Here is an 18,177-nt window from a genome sequence, read left to right as displayed (position 1 = left end):
CTGATCTTTTTAGCTGACATTTAATTCATTCTTCCAGCGTATTTGTGTCAGAGGGGATGTGTGGGTATAGATGAAGGTGGCTTTGTTCTGAAGCATTAGCAGAGGAAATGGCTAAAGGTCTAGTTTCTAGTGGAGGGAAAAGAATGGATATTAAAATGCAAGCATTTCTTTTCAAGACAAGACAAACCTTAGGTGCTTAGAACAATCTCAGATGCTTTCTTTAAAGCTTATGTTATCTCTAATACCTGCAAAATAGAAACTGAGGAGTAATGTAAGTGACTACAGTTGATTCTTCTCCTCCATACCTGGGCTATGGAAGCTAATGAATGTTTAGATCTTTATGCGTGCCTAGCTATGACTGTAGTAGTTCTCTTCTAATCACTGCTATTTAATGTATTAAGCCTTTTTTTCACCTTCAATAACTGTTAATTTTAATTTGTCCTGTTTCTTTGTTTTCTAGGATTCCAACAGTATTGTTGCTGCTGTCTTTATAGATATCAAAAGTTCCTTGCTTGCTCATCTACCAATTGAATTCCGTACCCGAGACAACTTTTTGATGATTGCAATTTTCCCCAAAACAAAGATTTATAAAGCTTTTTATGCACAGGTAAAGTAAAAAAAAACCAACATTGGTTTGGATGAGGGAGGGAAACCACACAATTATTCTTTATTTCAGATGAGAGGCAAGGGTTAATTTGTTGATGTCCATATTAACTAATTAAATTTGTAAATGAGACAACGTTTATTTCTCTTATTAGTTGAGCTACTAAAGCTTACTACCTGATAAGTAAATGCAGGAAAGGTTAAAGTTCAAGGTCTTTCTTGCATCAGTCTTAACCAGCAAAACTTCTTCCTGTGTTTCATTGAAGAAGCACAGTTTAGGAAAGCAGAGGGGCAGCTAATACTAAAAACTAAACTTTTTAACATGGGGCAGTAGCCATAGATTGCAGCTTTGAAGATTCAGACTGAGTGTTAGCAGGAGGTTGGTGCAGTGACTGAAACAGATTATTCAGACAACGAATCTCCACCTTTGAAGACTTTGAAAACTTGGCTGGACAAAGTCATGGCTGAGTTGATCCGTACTGCCAGCAGTAGTCCCGCTTGGAGCAGGAGGTGTGTCTGGAGACCTCCAGAGGCTCTCTTCCAAACAGAAGCTCTGATTCTCTGTGTGACCTATGGCATGTGGCTTGCAGACTCAAGATTGTCATGGAGTGGACTGCTCTGCCGTGTAGACCTTCCCAGTCCTTCCTAGAAGCATTATAGCTCTTGATCTTAGGAACTTAGATGTGTGAGAAACTTTGATTTATGTATGCATTTCTAGCGATTGTGTTGCTCGTTAAGTTTAATGCTTACCATGTGCTTTCATTTTTGTCTTCTGAAGCCAGGGAGTGCTCTAAAAGCTTGTTTTCTAGTAGTTGCATTTTAAATGTAGCACTGGTGTATAATTGGCTATAGCAATTGTATGTAGTGGCAGAGGTTCTATTGTGTTTTTTTGTGGTTAGACACATTTGGATCGTGATCCTTAGGGAAGTTTGTTAAAGTCTTTAAGTATCCCATATGGCATTGTATTATTCTCCAAGTAGACTGACTTCTTGCATTGTAATGCAGAGGCTTTTAATAAACAAAACTTTATAACAATAGCACTTTTGAGGAAATGAGCCTGGAGATTTTAGGACTTCACAAGGGTTTTAGTATGCGATCATAACACTGGACTGGAAAAGACCACCTAGCTCAGTGAGTACAGTCCCCACTGATAGTATTAATATTACCATAAAACTTTTCCTCCTTTTATCTGATGAAGTGTTTCGATTCTTCCCGCTGTTCCACTGTGTGAGTGGTTGGGAAAAATTATTGTGAAAAATGACAATGGCCGTTGCCTTTACTTACTAAAAGAAGGGAAATACCGAACATTTAAATGACTGTGTGATTCATCTGAATCTGATTTCTAGGTTCAGAATGCCATTCATATTAATGTGACTTGGCTAGAGCAATAGGATGTAAGCCAAAACACTGTTCCCTAGAGAAATGAAGGGCTCCCTTTTCTTTTGCAAAAGAACAGAGTTTTTCTTAATTATCTAGAAATGATAGCTGCAATCTTACTTCATGAAAATTACAGTATTACTTAAAGGAAACACATTAATTCAGTTCCTGTTGTACAGCAATTGGACTATAAATACCTAACCTTTTTATAAGTGGAGGATGCTATGACTAAAAGATACACACAAATGGTACTCTTACTTTGGTGGGTAAATCTTTTTCGATGGATTTTTTTTATTTTATTTTATTTTATTTTTTTTTTTTTTCTCCCCTAGCTTTTTTTGTGGGGGGAATTTTTTTTTTTGTTTTTTTTTTTTTTTTTTTTTTTTTTTTTTTTTTTTTTTTTTTTTTCTCCCCTAGCTATGAAGATGGGGGGTGGAAAAGTAGACCATTTCAGTAAAGACACTTAAAGCAGTTCCACTCTAGCCAAAGAGGAGCTTATAAAACCTGATTTGTGGAGACTTCTTCCGTATTTTGAGAGAACCAGTACTCTGGAAGATTTACTGGCTAGTTAAAATGCATCTATTTTTTTAGCTGAAAAAAACCAATTCCAAAACAAATGTAAAACAAATTTTGCAAAATCATGACTATTATGCATGGGTCTGGTTTGTTCCAGGTTTTCTCTTCGTGGCAAAACCAGGCAAACTCAGGATTATCTTTAAGGGTTGTCCAGGAAGACTTTCTGTCTGTGGAACAAAAGAGACTGTAAGTTTATGCCATTTACTCCAGTGCAATTAGACATTAACTGTGTGCTACAATCAGAAAAATGCTGTCACTCATTGAAGATTTTGACGTTGATTCAGAAATGAATCGTTGCACTCAGTGCAACACTCACTCTATTTTTTTTTTTTTTTCTTGCTACTTAATATGTAGCCCTCTGGTTTAAAGAAGATATATTTCTAGATTTCTCCTTGAACTAACCAATTAGTTATTTTGCTTGGTTTAGGCATTCCTGTGCTCAGAAGCTATTTGATGCCATGTCTTTTTCTTCTGGGGAAAGATGCAGGGAGCTGAAAATATCTGCTGCCCTTCCAGAGTTAGAGAGGTGAGAAATTATTTTTGTTTCAAGGGATCAGTATTGTATGTAATAATATTACAAAAATATTTTGATATATGTAATACTTGCCTAAAAATTGCTTATTTAATAACTCTGTCTTCACACTAGATATTTTTATTCTGGGATGAATTCTTTCCTCTGTAGGAAGCCTCTCTGTGACCTTTTAAGAGCCTTGGTAATTTCCCAACTGTTTATGTGAATGAAGTCTTTTAGTCTTGATTGTAAGAAAATATAAATTTTCTTTTTGAAAGGTTTGTGCAACATTTTACTGTCAGCAGCATCAGTCATGAGCCAATAATGCGAGCACATCTTCCTGTTTTATTGCAACAGTCAGAAATCATTCCTGATAGCAAAGCAGAAAATGACAAGGTAAGGAAGCAACCCAACAATACTTCCTATCCCTAGTAGAGAGTATTTAGCAAATTAGTTCTGTTGCAGGCAATGCAGTAAAGTACTGATGTATGTTTAACCATGCGCTCTGCCACCTCCTCCAACACCACCAGTTCACACTGAACTCACTTCAAGTCTGTTTCTTAGAATAAATTGCTCTGTCCTGTTTCCCTGGTTATATTACTTAATATTTTTTTTCACTTAAAGAGTCCTTTGGAAGTACTAATGGCTCTTCAGCCTGATAAAACAGAGGCAGAAAATGAGAAATAGATCTTCAAGTGAACAGTTTTCTCTAGTGTCCAGAGAGAGTTACCCCTAAAACAGTAGCTTGTTTTTTATGAATTGCTGAATAATTTAACTGAATTGTTCTCTGGAACATAAAAGTCCTTTAAATAGCATAGAGGTAGCACATGGTATTTAACATTTGCTGATATTATCTGTAGAACACTTAGTTCTCTATAGGGGCAATAGCAATTGTCAAATTTGAATGCTTTAAATAGCATCTTCAGAGAAAACATTTCTTTGTAACTTCCCAGCATTTGAAATCTGCTGTAAGCAAGAAAGTCAAAGCAGCAGGAATATAGTCTTTCTCTTTGAATATTGCAATAAGGTGTCAGCCTTATTTCCTGGAATCTAGTTCATAGACCACACTGACGCTTAAATTAAGTATTAATTAATAAACCTTTATTAATGTTTTAAAATCTGGTTTTGAGGTTAGTTAAACTGTCTTTGTGTGTGTTTAAAAAAATAAAAATCTTCCTATAATGTTCATACCAAATTCTATAAAACATGCAAACGTAATAACTGATTTTTCTGAGGTAGTTCTCTCTATATCTGTTGTCATGAATACTCATTTTCTGTGAGTATCCAAAAGTGATTTTGAGGATAGGATACAAATAGTCTGCAGACTATTCTATATCTTCAAATACCATGTGGAAACTAGAAGAGGTCATTTTTCTGTTAGTAGCAGGATGGTATGCAGTGTGATGGCTTATCACCAGTGACATCATTTCTTAAGTTCATCGCAACGCAGAGAGTTGTTGTTTTAGTCATCTGTCCTCTAGGGCTCATTTTCTTCTCTAGCCCACTTGAGTTCATTGTGTAGAGCTATATCTGTATACTTTGGGGATATTCTCTGACTTCTTATCAGTGTTTATTTGCTATGGTCCCTCTCTAAATACCACAAGAAATACACATAATGGAAACAGAGATGCTTTATGAGAAAAGCTGCTGGTATATTAGAGCTGTTACTGTGCAGCCTCTTGCCAGTCCTACTCAAAATGCATCTTTGCTGGAATAAATTTTATATGTGGCATGCTCGGTACAATATAAAAAACCTGGAGTTGCTCTTTCTGTTTGAAAGACTATTTGACATACACCATCATTTTTTGAACCATTTTGCTCAAATACTGTTCTGTGTATTTGAATGTACCCTTTTCATTATAGGAAACGTAAGCTATTTGGTGTGTCTTGGCAGTGTTTTTTCTGACATTTGCATTAATACTTACACTTCAGGCTATATTTTAATGTAAAAGATTTGAAAATACGGTTTGCTGTATTTGCACAGAATTTAATGTATGAAAACCAAGAGAAAACGTGTCTTTCTAAAATGATGCATATCTGAGTAATTGCATAAGCACAATTACAGTTCTACACTATATTGCTGTTTCTGTGATTAGTGTCACTTAATTTTGTCACTTAGGCTTCTATCTTGATAAGATCTTAATGTGTGTGCAATCCTTGCTCATTTCCAGTCTTCAAGTTGCCCCCCTTTTTAATCTATTTCCTGTGTTTTAGGTGGTTATCACCATTATAACTGGTCTTCCAGGATGTCATTGCAGCGATCTGTGCGGTTTTCTTGTAACTTTTAACAAGGAGTATGGAAGGTTTGTATACTTCTGGTTTTACAGTTCAAAGCAATGGTCATATTAATCAACAAAGAACTACTCAACATGAAAGAAATGAAACTATCAATGTTTCACTTAATATGATTTTGATTTTTTTCATATCCCAGTTTCTATTTTGTAAACAGATGTGCTATCAGAATTAATTCAGTAAACATTATGAGGCACCTTTAACTAGTTCTAGCACACTGGTGGGTAGATATTGCTTTCATTCTGTTACTTCAGGTGTCTCACTTAACTGTGTTGCGCCAGGTAGATTTGCCCTTAGATTTTAGACATTTAGACAAGAAAGGTAGCACAGAAAGTTTCTTTGTTGGTATTCCATATTAAGAATACCACAGGTATCACTGTAGGTCTATGATGTGTGTCTGGAGCTATCACTGATGCTACAAACAGTTGAGAATAATCTTAGAAGGGCCAAATGAATCCTGCCTTAAACAGGTATGGAAGTTGTCACAACTTGAAGAAAACGGGTGAAGAGCTTCCATTTATTGACTTGTGTAGCAAGTCTAAAATGCATTCTTCTCAGAAAAAAGACTGTGGTAACACTCCTTGCTACAGCGTTGTTTTTAATCTGACCTGGTTTCCATTCTACAGTAGCAAGACATTATCCAGGACATCTATTACTATGGCAATAAGATAAATGTACTGTAGGAATTTGCCATTCTGTTGGTATAGCTTCTAGAAAATAAAAAAAAAAAAATTCTTAGCCTTTTAAATCTTAGACACCTTAGCACTTAGTCTTAGTAATGTTCTGGACTGTTTCTTTGTATTACTGTTAACTCAGTATCTTGATACTAGCAAGTTGATTCAGAACGGTTTTCTGGTCCTGTTTTTAGGACAAACATGTAAGGTGCTTTTTGAATGTTCTGTAATCGCCTTGCATTTCATCATGTTTTCCTCCAAATGTCATCATTATTTTTTATTTTTACAGTGAAATATTTTCATGCCTAGAGCCTTTGAATCGGATTCATACAATTTTTATTTATTGTATCACTAACAAAGATCAGAATTACTCAGATGATGTACTGCTTTGAAGAAGCTGTTGAACATTGTTTTATTAAAAAACAACAACAAAAACCCACAAAACCTTTTGGCAATAATATAAAGAATGTGCTTGTGCTGGAAATGATAGCCAAGTAAATTCCTCTTTCCCATGTGGTATGAGAAATGCGGAATCTTAGGGCTCATCAAATTTATTTTTGACTGTTGGTTGAAAATGAAGAGAAAACAGCAATATTATGTCATAGAATATTAACTTCTTTCCCCATTTTCTGTTGTTTAGGTGGATAGTTTATCGGCAGACTATGGATAGTCCTGAATGTTTCAGTGCAACCCACTTCCAGCGTTACCTCTCCAGTGTCCTGGAGGCTCAGCAAAATCACAGCGTCCGTCAGTCCACTTATGCTAAAAAGAATAAACGTCTCTTAGTGGTCTTGCAAGGGTAAATGTTTGAAACTGAACTTTTGCATATTGTTCCTATTTCCAAGGCATTTTTAAACTTTCTCATCATGCTGAAGCAGTCAGATTTCTGTGCTAAAGTGTGGTATTCTGTGAGTTCTGTTTTATCTACGTACTAGATTCAGCTTTTCTGCAACCTGTTAATTTTATTGCTTTTACTGCATTGGAAAAAAGGTATCTGTAGTCTTCCTTCAATTGTATGGAAGAACAGACTGCATTTGGTGGTTCTTCCATATCTGGGGATGGATTGTGATTTTTTTGGCTTTTCAAAAGAAGTTTTCTTGTCCTTTCCAGCTGCATCTTTGCCTGTTCTTAAATGGCACTTTATTGGTGCAGCTGTGTGTGGTTTGGTGTTGGTTTTTGTGTTGGTTTTGTTTTTCCGTTCCCCCCCTCCCTTGAAGGTCCTAGATAGAGGTATTTGCCCTTCAAAGGCTGATGAGACTTCATCATGCTGGTTATCTGTCCTTAAAGACTGCTGGGGAACTGGTTGTCTGTCTTTAAAAGCATAGATTTCGATGAGATCAACAGAGCAGATATAGCTTGAGATTGTTATAAATTGCACTCCAGAGCTGCAGGTGGATATTACTGAATATTATCTGCTACAGCATTATGTTAATATTAAGAGGGAGTGTTGTGTGTTGTAGTCCCTCTTAGTACACTAATGAATTACTGTATATTTTCCCAACAGACTTGTATTTTGCTGATAACAAAATGAAAGGGAAGCATGGCCAGCAGGTCAAGGGAGATGATTCCTCCCCTCTACTCTGTGCTGGTGAGACCCCACCTGGAGTACTGTATCCAGCTCTGGGGCTCTCAGCACAGAAAAGACATGGACCTCTTTGTGGCCCTCCTCTGGACCTGCTCCAAAATAATCAGAGGGATGGAACACCTCTCTTACAAGGACAGGCTGAGAGAGTTGGGGTTTGTTCAGCCTGGAGAAAAGAAGGCTCTAGGGAGATCTTTTGCAGCCTTCCAGTGCTTAAAGAGGGCTTATAAGAAAGATGAGCACAAACACTTTTTTCAGGGCTTATGGTGATAGGACAAGGGGTAATGGTTTTTAAACTAAAAGAGGATAGATTGAGACTAGGTAGAAGGAAGAAAAATTTTACCATGAGGGTGGTGAACCACGGGACCAGGTTGCCCAGAGAGGTGGTAGATGCCCCATTCCTGGAAATATTCAAGGTCAGGTTGGACAGGGCTCTGAGCAACCTATCTAGTTGAAGATGTCCCTGCCCATGGCAGTGGGGTTGGACCTTTAAAGGTCCCTCCCAACCCAAACTATTTTATGATTCTACGATGATGACCTCTAAAACTACTAGCAGAAAGCAGTCAGTCAAAAATACACAACTCACTTGAAAAAAATATGCTATTCGCTTGATACAGCAGGCAATACTGAAGTAAGACTGAATAACATGTTTTCGATAAATGCCAGTTTTCTTGTGGAATAAAGGTAAAGCCATCTGTTTGATGTTTCTGTCTGAAGTCTAGCATTTGTGAAATAGTATTGTCTGCTGTGTGTTTGCCCACTCTGTTTCTGAGTCATTAGCTGGTAACATAAACTAGCTTGAGGGAAGTGCTATCCTAACCTGGCTGGAATGGTTTAGGTTCCCAGGCAAGCAAGTGTTCGTATTTTTCACTAAGGGCATGTATATGAAGCTTAGCATTTTCTTCATTATGATCCATTGTGATAGTGCTAAACAGCATGTTTTTTTCCACTTCAGAGTCAGATTTTTTTTCTTTAAGTTAGTAGGGGTAGTATAATGTCCAGTGATGTGCAAAATAAATGATATTCTGGTAGCAGCACTGGCTTCAGGAATGTCTAGGTCAGGTATTCCATTCGTTCTGGGTACTTAAGTGTTGGTATAGATAGCTTTAAAGTAGCTGGAATTCCCTAAATAACCCTTTAACTTGATTAAATGACAGTACAGTTTTGAGAGTAGATTGTAACTGGAATAAAAACTCAGGTTCACCTAAACTTTGCTATCATACAGAAGTATAATGAAGCAGTGGCTGGAGTGCTGATTAGAAATGGATGCGTTAATTATAGAAACACACTTAAACTGGAATGCTGATAAGTGAGAGGCGTTGCTTTTTAAAATTTCCTTTTTTTTTCATTTGAACTATACTTGGTGTTTAATATGATTGTCAGTAGGCATAACATGCTTGTATGACATGATACTTTTTGTGCTTCCTGAAAGCTAGACTTTTCAGTTGTTCAGTGGAAAGTTTATACTGCTTTTCTCTGTAGTTATCAATAATTTATTCCTAGTGTTTACTTGCAGTCACCTTAATGTGTGTGGATTTGCCAAGTTAGGTTGGCTTTTTTTAGAAATACAACCTTCTTGCAAGCCATTGATTTCTTACTAGATGTTAAAACGTGTCATTCTGAAACCATATTTCATTTTGTTTTCTTGCAGATATACAGATGTTATTGACGTTGTACAGGCTCTGCAAACTCATCCTGACCCAGATGTGAAGTCGTCTTTCATCATTGGAGCTGTTAATACTTGTGTAGAGCCACTTAGTTGCTACATGGAACATAGGTATACTTTAAAAAATTTTTGCTAGTTTATGAGATCACTTTTGTAATAATTAGAGGTATGTGATGGTTAGTTGCCAATGAACTGTCTTAAATTTCATAAACTTAAAACTGCTAGTTAATTTGTCTTGAATGAACTTTGAAGTGCTGTTTAGTTTATAAGGAAGACACTTGATTTCCACAAGATATACAATTATATATGTTAATAAAAGTTACTCTGGCTAAGGACTCTGTAAAATCTGAACAGTCAACTGTCCTTTCTTATGCTTTTTTAAATCATTCTTTTTATAATTTTTGTGTGAGTATGAAAATTGAGACATGCGTCTCAATGTGGGTTATTGATTGTGTCACTACTCTTGGATATTAAATGAAGACTTTACAGAATTAAAATATGGAACTTATGGGAAGCAGTTTGAAATTTAGTGAAAGAGAATGACAAAGCACGGAAGCAAAAGCATTGCAAGTATTAAAATCTGATATCCTGGGATACTGCAGAGGCAGGGTGGGGAGGAAACGGTACAAAAGCCAAGCCACTGACATTTTTCAATAGTGTGGTTTGGTTGGTGTTCCATAGTATATGTGTGTGCTCCACACTTCAGCAAACATGGGACTAATTTCACAGACTTATCTGTCAAACTGTAATACTTAAATTCTGCAATTATGCCCTGCAGCTGATTTGATAAACGTAAGCTAAAGCAGTTAAAATTTTCAGAGTTTCTAGCATCGCTTCTATTTGTTATAAAGCTCTGCATCACAGCTTAGAGGTGAATTTCCCAGTCATTTTTTGAAAGCACATTCCTTAAACTTCCTAGCTGTTTTTAAAACACTAACCTATACGCTTTGTGTGTTTTTGCTGTAGTCAATAAATAGATGTTACCTTGCTGCTTCTTTTTGTCTCCGTGACAAAGATTGTAAATAAATTATAAAGACTACATAAAATATTGGTGAATTGGTGCTGGAGTGCTGTTTAAACTTGTTCTTTCCATAATTATAGGAAAGACAAGTTCCATTTGTAGGGTTATTTTTTAAACTTACTGATGTGTTACTGATCATAGAACTAAGTAGTATTTATAGCAGCAGTAGCCTGCAATCCTTTGACTAACATTGTTTGTCTCTTGACGTGCAGTAGCAATTGAAAGAAGAGGCTTAGACTGTGCTGTAGACTGTTTGTGTCTCACTTTGGAAGTTTTTTCAGATAAGAATTTACCAAGTAGCTACATACTGCCAATGACAGATATTTCAGTTGGGAAGCTTAGGTGATTTCAATGTGAGAATTGAGAAAAGTGATTTTAATGTCTGACTTGAAACTTTTGCAGTTAAGAAAATCAAAACCCTTTACTGTCTGAGAGTTCATTACTGTAGAGGTCTAGCTCTTTCATGAGCCTCAGGTGAAGCTCTTCCCATTTTGAATATCAAGTCAAGACAGGGGAGAGGTAGTTGAAGGGGGGTGGATAAAATACAATTTCTGGAGCTTTTGTGTGCATGCTAAAGCTCATAAAAATAATTATTGCTTGTCTGACAGAGTACCAGAAATTGTTACGATATGTACAGAAAGCATTATGTACATAAAATCTTTCCATTAAGAATTCCCACCATGTTGGAAGGCACAATTCTTTAGGGCAAGCTTAAAATTCCTATTGTTTAAATAGGAATTAAAGTAATGTCGAAGCCTTTCTGACTTCCTAGAATAGTGAATAGATTGTGTGGTGGGAATTAGCTCTAAATTCCATTAAAGAATTAAAACCATCTACAAAACTAACTTTTGGGGAAGAACTCCCGAAAGACGTAACTGGTGGGAATATTCCAGTTGTATGGATTGAGGAAATAAAACATGAAAATGGTTTGAGTAGTAAGACTCTAGCTGTCAGTGTCTGAAAGAATGTAAATGCTTTACTTAATAATAATATCCATTCTTGAAATGCAAATTTTTGGTTTTTTTAGGCTTCTTTTTCCTAAGTTCTTGGACCAGTGTTCACAAGGTACGTGTCACTTTTCTTGACTTTGAGACATACAGAACAAGTAGTTGAGCTATAAGGCCAAATAAATCCACTGTAAATGCATGTAGGCAAAGGATCATGATAAACTCTTGGACGTAAGAACCATTTCTGGTGAATAATAATCTCTGTTTACACTATTAAACATCATAGGTACCTGGAGAAGATGTAAGAATCTGGAGCATGATGCATTCTGGTTGTCCTGATCTGGAGGATGGCTTTGCTAAGACCATGAGTTGAACTGCTTGCATGAACTATTGTAACTCATGCCAGGTTGTTAATTTAGGAGCAAAATAGATTGTCTTTGAGTTCCATTCTCTTTTGATAAGGCATGAGGAAATGGACGCTGTCCTTTAATTTCTGCTATTATAAAAAGGGAAAAATGAGCTGGTTATCTTATTCCCCATAATCTCTTCTTAATGCAGTGTGGAGGATCCTTGTAGTGTTCATTTAACACTGCAGCAGACAAAAAAGCTCACTTGCAGAAGAACTGTTTCTTACCTGTATTTTTAATTTTATATCCTGACCCTGAAATTACTCATTCACTACATTGTCCTCCTTGTCAGGCTTGGAACTTTGAGCAGGGGTTGGCGTTAAGTGGGATATCATTGTTTCTGACCTATCATCAAATAAATTCTTTTAAGTTTCAAGATCAGAAGCAAACTCGACTATAGTACCTTTACAGTTGTTTTTAACAGTTGTATAGCAGATTCATAACATTAAGAGCAGTACCTTGCATCAATGGGGCAAAAGAGTGTCATGAGCGTTGTACAAACCTGAAACGAGAAAATTTCAATGCAGATACAAGACAAGTATGGGTACAGACAAGTAGGAGTTAACTAGGCTTCTGAGTGGTTACATTGTCCACAAAACTGTCTTGCAAATTTTGGGGGTGAGTAGGGTTAGCCTTTTGCTGCTGCTTTCCAGTTCCCTTCTATTGTGTGACTTTCTGAAAGGTTACCTATGCATATTATCAACATGATGTCATTTAACAACATGACATGACACTTCCTATTTAGAAAGCCACAAGACTAACAGAAACAGAGGAAGATCAGGGAGAACTGATAAAATCTTGAGCAGAGTGACCCACATTAGCAGTTTTGTTTTGTCTCTCCTTTGCATGCTTATTTGAACTAGTTTAAAACAATCTTGCCACTATCTGTGTGCTGCAATTTCTTTTTTGTCTCACTCCTTCCAAATATGTCTCTTTATTTCTTGCACAGCAGCTGTAAGATGACACCTTACTAGTCTAAGGGCACATTGGCATCTCTTGTGTTGTGTTTGAAGTTGTTTTACAGATTAAGACATCACCATTGTTAAGTATGTCCATTGTACATTTGGGAACAAGAAGGATTCATTATTTTTATAAAGCTTACATATTTTTAATCTGTTCCTCCTCTGTTTTTGCTGCTTCTATTGAACATGCAATTCCCCAGGCTGCAAAGATTTTTTTTTTTTTTTTTCCTTTAGATGAAAGTATAAAGAATTAAGCAAAACTGGGTGGTCTTCAAAGTGCAGTAGAAACAGAGATGCCAGTGATAATTTAAATAGAAAAGCTCAAAATTATTTGTTACTAAAGCTCTGTAAGGGTCTTCCAGTTCTTAGCTATTTTTCTTCTGGATTATACTACTGTTGGTCAGTGCAGTATCATGGACTATTGCCTGCTAACCCAGGGCCAGTTTTTGTGGGATACTGGCACCTACAAGATTTGTGCCAAGAAGAGCCAGAGCTTGCAGGTTCTCCAGGCTCTGAGCAGTCTTCTGTTACTTCCAAGGTTGTGTGGGAGTTTACAAGCAAAAATGACAGCTGCTGCCCAAAAGCTGTTCCCCTTAGACAAGTGCAAATGAAGTAAGGAGTGATGGAGGAAGAGTATGGGTGAGGAGTGTGAGATAAGATGCCCAGGTTTCTGATTTGCTAGATAATTTATTCTTTGAATCTTTCTTCCTAACTTTAAGCTTTGCTACCTTAGTCTTTGACACTTACCTGTTCTGTCTGAGGCATAGTGCTTCTAAATGCAATATATGCTTTGTAGCATTTATGTTATACAGCCTTTTTATTGTTCTGTGACAGCTTCACAGAAAGTATAACTATGTTTTTAATTAAACTTGACTTTTAAATCAATATCAAGTTTGGGGACATTAAGAAAAAAAAAAAAATAACTGCATGTAGCACACCCACAATGTGGTGGTTGTTGATTAGCTTATTCATACTTTTCATCTTAATTGCATGATCTGCATAATAATTACAAGCATGCGTGTGACTTAAATTTCTAAGTGTGCTTGCCATTCTCCCCCCCGCTCCCTGTCTCTCTCAAGAGCAACTGCATATTGGAGAAAACTTAAATGTTTCTGAAATTGGAGTGGAAACTTCTTGTGGGGGATTAAAAAAAGAGAAATACTAATGATGGAAATTTGCTTGGGCTATTATTAAAATTCTAGCTTGAAAGGGTCAGTGATGCAAATAACAGTGATTAGGAGCATATGGTATAATATAAGTAGTCCAGAAACATTTTGTATAAAAATGACTGTGTAAAGAAGCCTCTGCAAGGATTAATGTACTTTAAAGACTTCCATAAAAATCAGGAATAACAGTAGGCAGCAGATCATGGTGTAAGCTTCATTACATATTCTGCTTTAAATAGGGATGAGTTTGGGTCAGGGGAAATTCATTCTGGTTCAATTGTTCATGGGTATCCGAGAGTTTACTGTTTTATCTTACAGGGTACCCGTAGTTACAGGGAAGTGTCTGAAATGAGCTGCACATCTTGAGCAAAGAAATAGCTTTCCCTACATGTTCTGGACAATACTGACAGCCTAGGAAGTCAGTCTCTTTGAGGAGCTGGGCTGAAATTCACTCTGATGTAATGCCGCCTTGATAGAATTTAAAAGCAGAAATCCTGTAACACTGAAATCAATCTAAGTGCAATATGTCATCACGCATTTTTAACTTAATGAGATCCCTTCCAGTGCCCAAGGCTTGAGGGCTGTGATTGTTGGTGTGTTGTTTCTGATTGTCTTCAGAGGCATCTGCAGTAGCAGCAGTTGGTTCTCATTTAACATGAAATTTGTCTTATACCTGGCAAGACAGCAGATATAACATGAAGACTGTTGTCATCTCTAAATCTTGTACAGTTTTTGCTTAAGGAAAGTAACCACCTCTTCAGTGAAGTTAGTTGCTGTAGGTGTAACGTGAAGGGATGCTGCTAAGTCTGAAAAAGGAATTGCTTTTCTGGTGACACAGATGAGTCTTTTTGGAATTAGCACTTGGGACAAGTAGTTATCCCATTGTTTTTTCTGTTTTCTTTCTTGATGTCTTGTGAGTTCAGACTTGCTACCTGAATAGTATTTTTAGGTGTTTATTTTTAATCTCGGTTTTTAAAGAAAGAAAGAAACCCTTCTCTTATTTTTGTAAGTGGCAACTGTCAGAGTCCAAAATACTGAGTTCTAGCTATTTAGCCTATCTTTCTACACATCTAATTTTCCAAAAGGCTTTAAAAGTTAGTATTTTTTATTAAAAACTAATCCTCCTAAAATGGATTCATGTATGAATTTAGTCTTTTAATTAATTCTTGTTTTGATTAACTAAGTCTAAATTACTTCTGTTACACGGCCTGTCCAATGGAAAGAAAAATGCCTTGACCCTGTATAACTGTGTTTTGGCAAGCAGGCCTCCCTCATTAGTCAAATGATCTTTAGTGATTAGTAGACTCATGATTTTAATTTATTTCTTTTTTTTGGTGTAAGACTGTTTTCACTGAATCATAAGAACCCATAGATTACAACATCCTGCCTCTTTTCCTCTCAAGTTATTCCCATGACTAAAAAGGTTCATCTCCTTGAGGAGGTATCATTCCTGCATGTCTACAGGTTGTGACAGAACGGGCTTCCGTACTGCCTGCCCTCCAGATGCAGTTGTGAAATAAATAGTTAAATAATTCTGTGTGTGGTTATTCTACAGTGTTCGTGTGTGTTTAGATGGGCTTCTGGGTGCTTGCTGTGCAGGCAAGAGATGAAAGGCTTTTGGGTTTTGTTCTTTTTTTTTTTTTCTTAGTAATGTTGATATATTGAGATGGAAGGAAATTAAGAGAAGAATGGTTGTTATATTACTTAATTTTTTTTTTTTTAGTTGCTGTTGCATACCTGACTTCTGTAAACTATGCTGATTTCCTTACACAGGACTAGTGAGTAACGTGGTTTTCACAAGTCATGCTACAGAGCAGAAGCATCCACTCCTTATGCAACTGCAGAACCTTATCCGAGCAGCAAATCCTGCAGTTTCATTCATCTTGGCAGAAAATGGAGTTGTAACCAGGTAATGTTAATCAATACCCAGTATTTCTCACTTTTGGCAGGTGGGACACACAGACTTAGAAACTTGACTTCTCTTGTTTTACTCTGATAACTTCTACAAAGGAGATGCAGATTTTCCTTAATTGCTTCTCATGCAAAAGGTATCTTCTCTTTACATTTATGGTCATACAGAGATTAGGAAATGTATGCTTTTGTTTGCAGAGTATGATTTATGTTACTGTTATTGCCATACTAAGGGAGAAATACTCTGAATTTTACTGTGACTAACACATTCTGGTTTATGTAAGTAGCATACAGATAGTGGCCATTTTATTGAACTTATGAAATTAAAAATCTTCATCTTTATCTCTTTATAGGAACGAGGATATTGAATTAATTCTGTCAGAAAGCAGTTTCTCAAATCCTCAGATGATGAGAGCTCGATATTTAATGTATCCTGGCTGGCAAGTATCTAGACTGAGAAGTATTAAAACTATTTTTCTAATTAACTTGAAGATTAAAAAGTCTCACTAACTTAATTTATATTTTTTTCAAGGCTACTCATTTGGAACATGCAATAGCTTTGTAAATCATTTTTAAAAGAGAGCTGATGAGTATTCTTAGCAGATACACGATTGGTGTCCTTTTAAGGGGAAAAGGATCCTTTCTGGACACCGTTTAAATCAATGGGAAAGATTACTGTTACTTTTCAGAAGAATGGAAAAAAACCCCTCCGGGAATAAGCTGGGAAGGATTGGGATGGGTGAGGTCAATAACGACTAGAGTAATTTCATTCTGACAGCTATTCAGCCTTACTGGAATGAACTTGCTATGTCAGTCTAGCTATTAGCAGAACAATTATTCATAAAACCCATCAACCTTATTGACAGTCTTGGCAGAGGCTAAGGGCACAGTAATACATGGTACCAAGCTTTCCATTTAATACTAAGGGACATTTTTCATGGTTCGGGGTGCTCTACACATCTTGTTGCAGTTATCTGTGCTGCATCTATTTGGCAGAAAATGTAAACCTGTCAGCCATCGTAACTTCTGGCTGACTGTTTTCTAGTTACATTATGGTGTTGGAAGTACAATTTATTTACCATACCTTGCCAGTCCTGTATATGTGTATATCTTTCTATTCATAATTCTTGCTCTAAATTGGACACAAGTAGAGCTCCTAAAGTAAACTGTCACAAAGCTCGGGGTGTCAGAGCTGCTTGTGGATTGCGTGGAGGCAAAGGAAGAGCGAGAAAGCGGGAAAAAGTATTTAAAACTTTTGGACAACTGTTAAACTATGTGGTGATAGTATGCAAGGATAATATGTAAGGAAAAAAAAAAGAATGCAGCAGGAAAAGCATCAAAAGAAGCCCTGAGCATTTTTAACAGCCTAATGCTGTTAATATCACATTTTCATGCATGTCTTGGAGAAGGAAGCTTAGTATTTTTCTTCCTATGAGCAAGGGTTACCTGTGGTGAAATTATAGATGTTCCTTTTAAGAGGCCTGTTAGATGAAAAGCACAAGTGTGTGTGTTTCCTGTAAGTTGAAGCTGTGTGTTTGTTTTTGTCTTAAGGTATGAAGGTAAATACGGAGCTGGGTCTGTCTTCCCTCCAATGGTTCAGATCTGTGTATGGTTTAATCGTCCCCTAGAAAAGACACGTTTTGTGACCAAATGTAAAGGTACAAATGAACTTTGACTGACTTGACTTAAATCCAAGCTGGAAATACTGAGAAATAGAGGGGAAGGAAGGCACTGATGTAACACAGTTATTTAATTGCTGATGAAGTAAACTTTTAATTGAAAATTCAGCTTTCCTTCCTTAAAGGACAGTGAATTGTTGCCTTTAATGTACGTTCTGGAAAATTGATCTGTGATTTTGTTCAGATTAAAATCTAATTTAACACTTGGTTTCTAGAGACTAAGACACTTATCTACATATATTTGCTTTTCATTTTGTGTTTTATTTAGTAGTGTCAAAATACAGTTTAAAGTGGCTGTCAGCTTCTACTTCTTATGCCAAATAATTCTTTGTAGTTAGAAGAAGCTCAGCTCTCTGTTAAGCTACTAGAGTAGATATATAATCATGCCTTTCCTTCTTTCCTTAGCAAAGCAGTGTTAAGGAGCACCATTTTACTTTCCATATACACTGTAAGCGTTCATTATGCCAAACACATGTTATTTCCCACCTACCCCATAGCAAAGAAATGAGAACGGTTAGAAATGTTATGTAGTGGGGCTCTGGGGGACACTGCAGCTTTTTCCCCTGAAGCACTAGGATGTGGGTTAGAGACCTGTAGCATAGGTCTGACCAGAAGAGACACCAAGGATAAGAACAAGAAATGAAGTAATACGTTTATTTTCTATTTCAAACAGCAATTAAGTCATTGCTCAAGCCAAGTCCTTTTTCTGGAAACATTTATCACATCATGGGCAAAGTTAAGTTTTCAGGTAAGGGCAAATTACTACTTATGCTTTGTCTTGTGACTGTATTGCATGTATATGT

General features: G+C 36.5%; 1 protein-coding gene across 1 annotated transcript in view; it reads left to right on the top strand.

Moving 5' to 3' along the window:
• The window catches only part of LOC106902887 (chromosome unknown open reading frame, human C20orf194), a 72,401-nt gene that overhangs the window by 45,350 nt on the left and 8,874 nt on the right, over nucleotides 1-18,177 (top strand). The window contains exons 22-33 of the mRNA XM_014966716.1: nucleotides 461-607; nucleotides 2,654-2,742; nucleotides 2,984-3,082; nucleotides 3,346-3,463; nucleotides 5,282-5,370; nucleotides 6,674-6,832; nucleotides 9,267-9,392; nucleotides 11,330-11,367; nucleotides 15,558-15,693; nucleotides 16,049-16,135; nucleotides 17,247-17,353; nucleotides 18,048-18,122. Coding sequence (XP_014822202.1) covers nucleotides 461-607; nucleotides 2,654-2,742; nucleotides 2,984-3,082; nucleotides 3,346-3,463; nucleotides 5,282-5,370; nucleotides 6,674-6,832; nucleotides 9,267-9,392; nucleotides 11,330-11,367; nucleotides 15,558-15,693; nucleotides 16,049-16,135; nucleotides 17,247-17,353; nucleotides 18,048-18,122 — 1,270 coding nt within the window. The remainder of the gene's footprint in view (nucleotides 1-460; nucleotides 608-2,653; nucleotides 2,743-2,983; nucleotides 3,083-3,345; nucleotides 3,464-5,281; nucleotides 5,371-6,673; nucleotides 6,833-9,266; nucleotides 9,393-11,329; nucleotides 11,368-15,557; nucleotides 15,694-16,048; nucleotides 16,136-17,246; nucleotides 17,354-18,047; nucleotides 18,123-18,177) is intronic.

This window comes from Calidris pugnax, unplaced genomic scaffold (assembly GCF_001431845.1).
Source record: "Calidris pugnax isolate Ruff unplaced genomic scaffold, ASM143184v1 scaffold14, whole genome shotgun sequence".
Taxonomy (NCBI): Eukaryota; Metazoa; Chordata; class Aves; order Charadriiformes; family Scolopacidae; genus Calidris; species Calidris pugnax.
Note: the sequence above shows the minus strand (reverse complement) of the source record. Positions and strands in the feature narration are given on the sequence as shown.